Source organism: Populus euphratica, unplaced genomic scaffold (assembly GCF_000495115.2).
Source record: "Populus euphratica unplaced genomic scaffold, PopEup_1.0 scaffold1528.1, whole genome shotgun sequence".
Lineage (NCBI taxonomy): Eukaryota > Viridiplantae > Streptophyta > Magnoliopsida > Malpighiales > Salicaceae > Populus > Populus euphratica.
The window spans coordinates 21,580-32,375 of record NW_011501383.1 but is presented as its reverse complement, the minus strand read 5'-3'; the positions used below and the strand labels follow the sequence as shown (position 1 = coordinate 32,375).

General features: G+C 37.8%; 2 protein-coding genes across 3 annotated transcripts; one reads left to right on the top strand and one right to left on the bottom strand.

Moving 5' to 3' along the window:
• The first annotated feature begins 327 nt into the window (after nucleotides 1-327).
• LOC105117798 (uncharacterized) lies at nucleotides 328-3,084 on the top strand. 2 transcript variants are annotated; one of them, XM_011015559.1, is made up of 8 exons: nucleotides 328-782; nucleotides 928-975; nucleotides 1,056-1,102; nucleotides 2,201-2,267; nucleotides 2,348-2,391; nucleotides 2,563-2,620; nucleotides 2,691-2,771; nucleotides 2,830-3,084. In XM_011015559.1, the coding sequence occupies exons 1-7, from the start codon at nucleotides 597-599 to the stop codon at nucleotides 2,739-2,741; spliced, it is 501 nt and encodes a 166-aa protein (XP_011013861.1). In that variant the 5' UTR covers nucleotides 328-596; the 3' UTR covers nucleotides 2,742-2,771; nucleotides 2,830-3,084. The 2 variants fall into 2 exon arrangements, with proteins under 2 accessions (XP_011013861.1, XP_011013860.1); XM_011015558.1 differs by having other exon boundaries at nucleotides 2,691-3,084.
• Nucleotides 3,085-4,162: 1,078 nt separating this feature from the next.
• On the bottom strand, nucleotides 4,163-9,667 carry LOC105117797 (probable NOT transcription complex subunit VIP2). Its single transcript, XM_011015557.1, has 14 exons — nucleotides 9,482-9,667; nucleotides 9,327-9,405; nucleotides 9,070-9,184; nucleotides 8,792-8,970; nucleotides 8,329-8,710; nucleotides 7,498-7,710; nucleotides 7,302-7,403; nucleotides 6,815-6,903; nucleotides 6,556-6,729; nucleotides 5,301-5,723; nucleotides 5,155-5,207; nucleotides 5,025-5,066; nucleotides 4,686-4,830; nucleotides 4,163-4,578 (listed from the first exon to the last, which is right to left on the bottom strand). The coding sequence occupies exons 2-14, from the start codon at nucleotides 9,342-9,344 to the stop codon at nucleotides 4,519-4,521; spliced, it is 1,995 nt and encodes a 664-aa protein (XP_011013859.1). The 5' UTR covers nucleotides 9,345-9,405; nucleotides 9,482-9,667; the 3' UTR covers nucleotides 4,163-4,518.
• Nucleotides 9,668-10,796: the final 1,129 nt, after the last annotated feature.

The following is a 10,796-nucleotide window of genomic DNA, read 5'->3' as shown; positions in this document are numbered from 1 at the left end:
TTAATGATAAGGAACACAAATTACTTATCTCTTTCTATTTACAAAATAAACCATTATATTTTCCTGAGAGTGGTAAATAACTGCCGTGATGCCAAGTGCTATAAGTATATTGTTAATTTAGAGTCTTTTGGTCCAATGTGATCTTGTAACGCTCCATGTTGTCAACTCCTACTATTCACGCTTCATCAGTGCCATTCTCTTACTGCTTGTTTGGAAAATCAATTTACATGCTTTTCTTTGTTACAAGAATTCTTGATCGACAGGCGTACTGTACATATAAATTTGTTGGGCCTGTGGGCATAACCAAGATACGGGGATAACAGATGTAAGAGATTTCTCCTCAATTTGAGACATCTTTTCATGTTTTTGTTCTTGATAGCTAAACTGGTGCGTAAGAAAAAGGTGATCCGTGTAATTTGATGATTTGTGGGATTTGGTTTCATCGACTTCATAATTTTGTTTGCTGGGAATTCACAAGTTGCGGGTTTTATCCGCTGACCAGGCTCTTTAGGGGGTTGACTGTCCATTTCAGTTCTGATAACATTGGTCTTAAGGCCTCGTGATGGTCTTGGAATGGGCTTCTAACTTGGATCTGTATGGGTGTTATTAATGCTGGGCTGGGAAATCACTCTCCCTGTCAGACGTGCTCCGAAGGAAGGCAGCGCGTCCTAGTTCACTTTACAGAAGAAACAAAAACCTCGTCCCTCTTTAACAAGCTAGCAATGGAGAGTTCGGTTCAACATTTTCCTGTCACCCATAAGGAGTGTTCTGTAGTTATCAAGGTATGATCAACCACCTGATTGTTTTTTTTTCTTTCCTTCTAGGTTGTGTGAGTTTTATTCTGATTGATTTATTGTGTAAAAGGAATGGCCCATTAATGATTGAGTTTTCTTCACTTGTTTTTGTCTGTCTTTCTCTGCTTGACAGGGAAACAAAACAGATGTGGTCATTTCCGGTTATGATGACCATTTTCTGGTGAGTTTGAGAATAACATATATTTGGTGGGCTTGTGTCTGTGTGGACAGAAATGTGATGTTTGACAAAATGCTTAACAGGTGATTGCTACCCAAATAGGAAGCATGGGCACAATACTGCATGCCAGGTATGAAGAATCCACGATTTTACTGCTTTTAAAAATTGTCAGCTAAAACATATTATTATGGCTATCCACGGCAAGGCCACAAGATTCTGTTTCTTATCAGTACCGCAAGGCCAATTGTTTTTCTTTTATCTTATTCCTGCTTGTTTGTGGAACAAAGTAACAACCTCTTTCAAATTTATTGAATTTACTGCTCTTTTTCTTTGATGTAACTGATATCATAATAAAAACGACACTTTCAAGTAGTTGCTTGCTTGCTTGTATATCTTTTCATACTCCAGTGAGATTGATATTTGGACGGGATATGGTTATGATGGATATCCTGAACTTATTCTGTCGCATACCTGTACACCTGATTAGCTGCCTGGACCCCTGTGGGGGGGGGGGGGTTGTAGTCGGCTGCGCGCGCGGGGGGGGGGGGGGGGGGGTTGTTGTCGGGGCGCCTCCTTCTAACCTCCATATTTGTCGAGGGTGGTTTCCAATCCTCCATACCCGCCTTCATTGGATGCAGGCCTCCAATGGAGGTCCACATATTTCTTTTCATGACTCATTTTCATCAAATAAACTCAACTCGTTAAAGAAGAGGGAGGGGGTGGGGGGGGTTCACAAATTATTTTAGATATATATTGGCAAAATTATAATATAATCATTTATATATAGATTTGGGTCTGGAGGTCTATCAGATCTAAGGATGCCTTAGCTGCCTCCTTAACCAAATCAATCAGTTATTTTATCCGCCTCCACTTCCATGGGGATAAAAGGTATGGTTTATGAAGAAATCTGATGGTAGATAGATGTATATGCTTTGACTGAAGTGATCAAGCATTGGTTACAAAGTGTGGTGGAAAATCTTTATCAAAAGGGTGAGAAGAAAGGGTAAAGATTTCCAAAGACATAATGATATATCTCAAAAGAGCAGATAAACCGTTGCTAGTCAGCATTTTTTAGGGAAAATCAGTCGCAAGAATCCAAGAATGATTAATCATTATATTTAGCTGAAACATATCTCACAACCATGCTTATTAAGATTATATTAGAGTATTAGACTTGAATGGTAGTTTTTAGCAGATTTTCTATGATATACTCTGCATTTGTTGCTAGGAAGGACGAGAGTTTGTCAATCCATCCAACCTTCAATGTGTCTGTAATCTTTGGAAAACGTGATGAGGTAAGCTAGCTAGCCAGCCTCAGTAGTTCCTAGTTTGATTATAACTTGTGATTAATTTTGGTTGATTTCAAAATGCGCAGCCAATGCTCGTCGCTTGTGCTAGACAACTAATTGAACATATAAGGTATGCCTCTATTTGGCATAAATTATTTAAACAGGTCAGCTATCATGTAATCACTGCTTTGTCTCTGCTTAAGAAACCTCTGAAATGTGATGTGTGTGTGTGTGATTATAACATCTCCTTTTGTATTGGTTCTAAATACCCTGTTACTAACATCTCCTTTTGTGTTGGCAGTACATCAGGCTCGTCCAAGCCATTGGTGCTCTCTCTTGGTCTTCAAGACCATTCTTCGGTAATATCCTTAGAAATCATCTTCCAGAGAATGAATATGGAAGTGTAACGACTAAACTCTTCTCATGCAGGAAACATTGAGAGGAGTTGTCTCTGCCGTAACTGCAAATCGTGTATGGTGACAAGCAAATTACCATGTGACCTCTGATTTTTCCAGTGAACTCCCAGGTTTTCTGAATACAACAAGGTGGCATTTATTTATTTAGGGCTGCCAGATTCTAAAAAATGAAACAGCTTCAGGATTCAAATTCGCTTCTTTTCTTAATATCCTCATGGGACATTGTCGTTATGGAATAGGGGTGCCTATATAAACTTCTCATCGGTGCTCTTGATCAATATTTACCATTTACTAGAGTCAAATTGTAGTGGAAGTGATTGTTGATCTACAAGTTGTGGGTGCAAATCGTGGCTGTGATGAATTAGGGTTTCAAATCATATAATCAATTACTAATGTTGCAATCTATTTTTCTAGGAGCCTTATCATTATATTAAATTATATTATATTTGGAGGACCTTGAAAAGAAAACATAATCATTTAGGTTATGGATCGCTGGATAGGAGATAAATACAAAATGAACAAAAAAAAATGTTTGTTGGGGGGACAGGAGACAGATAAAAAAGAAATCCGTCTTTGATACAGGTTTTGCGCGTGCATACCTTTTTAAAATAGGAAGAGAGGAAGATATGCCTCTTTATGTTTTCACCGTGTCCTCTTCTACCTTGGATCTTGGTTTACGTTGAAAGCTTTGAGGGTGGCCATCTTGAATTCGTGTGCGTGCACGAAAGGGATATCAGATTGTAATGATGTGCCAGTCTTGCTGGTGCTAATTGCATGTTTCCCGTGGCTCATGAGTTCTAACAATGCAATGTAAATAAAACAACTGATCAACTTATGGAATGTCTACAACTCAATTCCCAGCCGAAATCAAGACTTTCCCCGGGTTCCTGAGCTGCGACCTTGGCTGCGGATTGATGGCTCTGGACGGCAACAACGAAGGAAAACTCCCCCGGAACATTGCACCAGTGAGCAACGAATCGTGCAGCTACAGTTACACGTTAATATGTCTTCCCATGTGACCTTTTTTAAACAGTAAGAAATTTGAGTGGAGGTCCAAGCTAATGAAATAGATTTTGGAAGAACATCTTTGGGCTTACATTTGAAAATTGGATGAACTTGTTTTGAAAATAGGAACTGAAGTTGGTTTATCAAATCGAGTAGAAACCTAGGGGAAAACAATGCTCCCCACTTCTTAGACGTCGAAGCACACTCCTCCCTCTCCTCTCAATCAACAATGCCGGGAACCCAAATTTAATTATTGGATGTTAGGGTTTTTCTGATGCATCGTGGCTCACGAGACACGAATATATCAATCAGTTTCTACCAGACACTTGATTTGAGATACTGTCATTATTCATCTTTTCATGGGATTTTCTTGTAGAGAAGAATCATCGGGGGCAGACCTATGCTCTCCACTTCTGCTGGATTTGAAGGGCAGCGTTTACTATTGAATAAAAGTGATGCTGCCCCTAGCACACGGCAGCATAAAAGCCTGCCATGTATGCTGGCAGCAAGAACTTCGAAACGTCCAATAAAATCAAAATTGGACCCAAAAACAATTTAACGTTTAGTTGTCTACACAGCATTACAGATGAAATTTGATCCCTCGTCCATGGTAGGAATGAATGCATCAAGTTTTACGAGAATTATCAACAATCGCTGTGAACACATGTCGAGAAGATAAGAGTCGTTGGTTAAAATGACAAATGACAAATCCCTGCGCAACATGATGGCTATACAATTGCTGAAAATAACCAAATTCAAGCAGGCACTAACGCTGGAAATTGACATCCTTTGTTCTAATCAATGATGCGTGTTCGCATTTCAAATTAGAACACTGGTTAATGTTGCGGCAGCCCCGGTCTCTTTTCCACCATCTCATAATGGAGAACGAAATTTTCCTGCATCAACATCGATTTTACCAATGGGGATCAGAAATCAATCAAACCAGAATTCGTAGAGCAAGAAAAGATTGCAACATATGAACTAATTACAGAGAAGTCAAGACCTTGAGCGTTATCTCAAATGTGTTTGGTTCAAAACAATGGTAAGAACCTCTCTCATATGTGCTCGTTTTAACAAGTGGCTCTGTGTTGGGGACTCTTTTTAACCAGCGCCGCTGCTCCTTGTGGTATAACCAGCCTCTTTCATAACTGCCGGCAGAGAATATCCCACCATTAGTCATATTTTTCAATTAGCAAAATTGCAGGTATTCAAATCCTGAATGGTCTTTTTCCCCGAGCATAAGATGGACTCAAAAAGGCAGGAAAGGTAAGGAAACGTGCGGGCAGTGGAGGTTACATGGATACAAAACTACAACATTCAATTCATCAGAATCAGAGCTTACAGTATGTTTGCGGCATGTAATTGAGCTTCATCTTTTGGCATGCTGAAAAGCAACAGGATCAAGAAAGGCATTAGTGAAAATCTTGAAACATAAGGAAAGAAAACATCAAAAATCCACTAAACAACTGCACCTGTAAAAGGCATAGAGCAACGTTTCTGTCCAGAGCTTTGAAAAGTAATTATGCTGCAACCAAGACCCAAAAGAAAAGTCAATTATGGAAATAAGAGGTTAGGATTAAATAACAAAATTATAGAAAAAGGACAACAGCAAACTCACATCCAGTGGAGGTGGTGGCTTAGCATAATAACACTTTGGAACAATGAACTCTGGATCACCCTTTGCTGGCTCGTCAGACCATGGGGAGCCAAAAGTCTTGTGAAGACTCTCAGCTGAATTCAAATTCAATCCAAGAGTTGTTAAATCAATTCCAAGTGCCAAGGAGGTCAGATCAGGATCACTCATCCTTATAACGCTTAACAAGCCAAGTAACCCAAATGGATCAGGTGCGGATTGTGCTGTCTGCATGGACTTTATGCCCTGATCTCTAAATGGTTGATTGACAGTCGACATTTGTTGTAGTCGAAACTGGGGCTGGTTCTGGTGTTGATACTGCTGGATGAGCTGGTCGTATGATCCAACACCAGATACCGTATTCGGAGAATTTAAAGGTCTCAGCCCAATTCCCGGTGGTCCACTGGTCTAAAACACAGATGAAAGGATAGTTTAACAGATTTCTTAAGAGGAAAAATGAATAACCATAGATAAAAATCATAGCTATTGTACTACCCCAACATGAAGTTATGAAACCAGTTGGTGTGGTAACCATCAGTAACAAATTATTGAATCCAAGAAAATTTTCTTCTGGGTTGATGTTGTCAGTGTTGCCCTTCACCATGATATCTATCAATTTAATCCTTTACCAGTTGTTTTCAATTATACCCATCAGTTCATTCTCCATCCCAATCTATTAAGAGGATACGTTAAGTATCCACCTGGCAAGTCCATAATTAAAGATCAATCATATTTATTGTTTAAAAATAACATAAAATTAATGACAATGAAATTTCAATCTAAACTAAAAATTTTGGAAAAATCAATGCCATTTAAACTCAAAAGTACACAAATTCAATTTCATGGGTTTCCAATTATTTCAATGCTTTTACTATTAGTTTTGTTTATTTCACTCATAATAAATTCTAAAGTTAATAAATCTTAATCTGGAGCTGCCGCATGGTATTTAATGGATTCTATTAACTGATTTGGATGAAGAGTGGACAGAACGGTTGAATTGGAAATTCAAGGTGACAATAAGGGCAAACTTGACAGATCCAATAGGTACAACGCAACATTAATAACAAAATTATTCATGAGGGGCTATTTTTTCTAGTTACCCTTTTTTTAATATACTGTAACCACGCAAGGACTTGAAATTGACCACTTTCATGAGATATTAAAACCACATTCACTTGAGGCAATGGAGACCCTCTAAATGGCATTGCAAAAAACTATTAACAGGGCTAAACTTCCACACCTGTGGGTGATAGGCTGAATGTGAAGACGGAAATAGTTCTGAACCATGAAGATCTTGATTGTTTACAGATGCAAAAGAGACGCTACTACTGACAGCTGGGGCATGTTGCTGTTGTTGCTGAGGACGATAGGATGAATAAGCCTCTCCTAAGTTGAACCCAGCAGATCTCCCTATCTGCAGAGTGCAGAAATAAGGTGTCAGAAAGTACAAACAGATAACATTTGCTATTGCTAAATTTCCATTTCACATAGAGGCTCACAGAGAAGTGCTGAGATTGCATCATTGACAAGGTATTGTCGTGCAGTTGTTCTTTCTGATGCAAATCCATGGTGTAATCAGCATTACCACCTGAATCAAATTCAATATCATAGTCAACGTGCATGAAAAATGCATTTCTGATTGGAGAAAAATTAGGATAACTATGCAGATGTAGGTTTTTGTTCTGGCAAGGGGCAAAATCACATACACAGCCATAGCAAAGTCCAGAAGACACAACATTAAAAATGTTATATATCCAATCACAAAATATTGCTCATGCATGCATTAGGAAAATCTTTATTGCAACTTATACAGGGACATCATTGACTAATTAAAAGGCAGCATCACATCAATGAGCAAACACGTGAAGATGGGAAATTACAGGACTGGGAAATTACAGGACCAATGAGCTTCTATTCCCACCAACCAGGAGGCAGTGTGTTAGCTTTATACAGAAAGCAAGGAGTTTGCAAGAATGAGTTTGGAACCTTTAAATCCTGGTAAAGCTGGAAAATCTTCATTCTGAATGCTGAACTCTTGGCTTTGTTGAACAATAGGACTAACTCCAAGACCAGGTTTTCGTAGTGAACCTGCAAGTAGTTTCATTGTATTTTATCACCAAATACAGGTGAAAGCAGAGACAGAAATAACCATAAACAGATAGCAAAAGCATATTTTAATTACCCAATTGACCTTGAGGCCCTCCAGCAGAACTAGGACGACTTGTCAACTGAGGGAAATCATTGTTAATGTCGAAAGGGGAACTGTCATTGGAGATCACATCATTCAACATTCCCATAGAGCTGAGATTGTTCACACCTTGAACATGGCTTTGGGAAAGAGGACCTATGGCATTGGGGTAGGAGTTTCCTAACATAGGAATCACCTGTGGATTTCCTGAATCCACAAAATGTCATTTACACAAGCAAATATAGCTAAACTTCGAAATTAACATTTGAAAATTGAAACAATCTGTGAACATAAGAACTAATAGGGCAGCGAACAGTCAAATTAATTGTTCAGGATATCAGACCAAGTGGTTGAATCATATAAAACCAAACATCCACTTGATTCAGGTTTGTTTTTTAACACCAGAAAGACTCACAAACTTGAATCTTCCATACAATCTAAAAGATAATGACATTCTTTTCAAGTGAAAAAAACAGTGCACTTTAAAAGGCCTTAATCCCAGACTAGTAGTAGGGGTCAGCTATAAGGATCCTTTTGTGCCAACCAGGCAATCATAAAAAAAGAAAAAGAGGGCTGCAACGCCAAGGACATTTAACCCAGGAGTTCTGATGGTGCTTGTAAGAAATTACAGACAAGAACAATACAAGAAATTCTAGCAAGCTTTCAACATGCAAACATAAAATAATATTCAAAACGAGCATCAACTCAATTTTCAAGCTAGCAAAGCCAGTGGCAAAGATATTTTATCACATTCAAACCAAGGCACCAGTAAATTGTATGGTCAAGAAACTAAAGCATTGATTAGTTTCTTCCTTGCACACAAACCTTGTGGAAGCACACCAGTCATTAATCTATTTTGTCCTTGCATGCCTAAGCTGCCAGATCCGCTATTTGCAGTTAAATTCATACGAGATGCAAGACCAGGGACAGATAGTCCTCCACCCGAGCTTAAGCTTCTCCCAATGTTCCCACCACCAACCATGTTTCCTCCAGAACTCGTAATCCTAGGACCTGTATTGCCCAAAATTTGGGAAACCCCCAATCCAGGAACACCATTCCGGTTACCTATTCCAGCAGAGGTTGGGAGAATACCAGGTATAGAACCACCAATTCCATTGGTGCTGCCACCATATCCTGGATTTCCTACAACACTTAAACCTCCTCTATTTGTAACCCCAGAATGTCCATGGGAACTGCCATGAGACATCTGCACAGGGAAAACATTCAAGAAGTTTACTACTGTAAAAAAAACCGGATACAGTTACTACATTAAAAGCAAATTGCAGACCTGAGAGAGACCAACTGGAAGATTGTTCGACGCAAACCGTCCACTGGAGAGGCTTCCAGTAGGTTGTTGAACCCCACCTGAAGGAATGTTGTTGATTGTAGAGTTTCTTGAAGCAAAAGTTCCAGGCATGTTGGGTACATTAAAGCTCCCATGAATATTATGCAGCCCTTGAATAGTTCCTGCGCGCAATAAGATAACCTTATTTAGAATCACAAGGAAAACTGATACGAGAAGCAGGAGACGACGAGGACACGAGCGAATCTCAGGAAAAATCTAACCACCACTGTGATGAAAAACGGGAGAGGCTGCCGCACCGGACTGGCCAGAGAAGGATGTACCAAAAGATCGCGCCGTGGTGTCCGGAAGATTTGAAGCTGATCCATTTAGACCAGACTGCAATACAGTGAGTATTAAGACTTTTTGCACAAAAGAACAATTGAAGCATACAATATTTTCTTTCAAGAATTGAGAAACCAGTAACTATTCTTCAGATTAATAATTAAAAAAAAAAAAACAGAGAGAGAGCGAACAATACATTAAGTAACGCCGACATTTCATAAATGGTCAAAGATCATGCGAGAAGTCCTTTCAGAGATGATTTTTGCTCTTACAACCTGAGTAAAAAAAATCCCAAATTAATTTTATTTTTTTATAAAAAGAAATGAAACCCTAGGTTTATCACGGAATTACCTATAGCAATCGATTTGAGAGCTTTCTTTTGTCAATATAATATGATCTTAGCAACGTCAAGATGGAGAAAAATAGATCGAACGATGGAAGTGCCCTACAAAAATTCGATGATAGCTGTGAAGAGTTGATATCAGCGGATACAATTATCGAAATGTATAGATATAGATATACTGTTCTATATCGAACAATCGTGGACGAATAAATAAAAGGAAGCTTCTTTTTTTTTTTTTTTTCTTTTTTGTCATCTTCCAAATGAACGGTCCGCACAAAATACCTAAAAGATGGACGGCACTGATTCTTTCTTTCACTCTATCAATGTAAAATAGAAGGCACCTACGCTGGGTCAAGGTAAATTTTTTGTAAAATATAAAAAAATATTTAAATGATGTTAATTTGTTGTTTTTAATGAAAAGATTAAATTATATGAAAGTTTATCTTATATAATTTGGTTAATTTTATTAGTTTAAAAGTATTATATATAATTTTAAAAAAAAAATTTTAACTAAATAAATTTTCAAGATGATATATTTTTTTAATATTAAAATAATAATACATTGAATTAACCTTGAATAACCCAGATTAATATGATAAATTCATGACCCGAGTTATGAGATTATGATAACTCTATAAAAAGCAAATCAAAATAAATTATTAAATATAACTCCTAATCAATCCAATATTAAAGAATGAAATTGAAGAAAAAAATCGATTAAAAAAGGGCCTGAAAAACAACTCGAGTTAACATATCAAAAAATAAAACAAAATAATTTAATTTAACCCGAGTTAACCTATCAAATCTGCGACTTTGGTCTTGAGACTAAGATCAGAGTTTTTAAACTCAGCTCGGTTCAAGGCCCAGGTTCTAGGTTTTGACTGGGTTACGAGAGTCAATTCTGATTTAAAAAAAAAATCAAAACAATGCTGTTTTAATTAAAAAAACAAAAGTCAACGGGTTGCAACCGTGTTTTTGATCAAGTCTTGTCAAGTCAGCCGGGTTGCCAAGTTAACCCGTCGAGCCAGCCGGGTTACTCCGTTAAATCTAGCCCGATTCCAACCCCGGGTTGGTAGGGTCTCGTGTTGACTTACGGGGCCGGGTTTCAAAACTATGACTAAGATAACTACATAGAGAAAAAAAAAATCAAAACAAATTATAAAACTCAATTCTCAATCATCTTTGTCGGACCTAATGTTGAATGATGAAAATTATAAAAATCTTAATTAAAAAAATGACATAAAAAATAAGTCAAGTTAATCTGAGTTAACCGTTAAACACTATTATTGAGTTATGAAACCATGATAATCTAATGAAAAACAA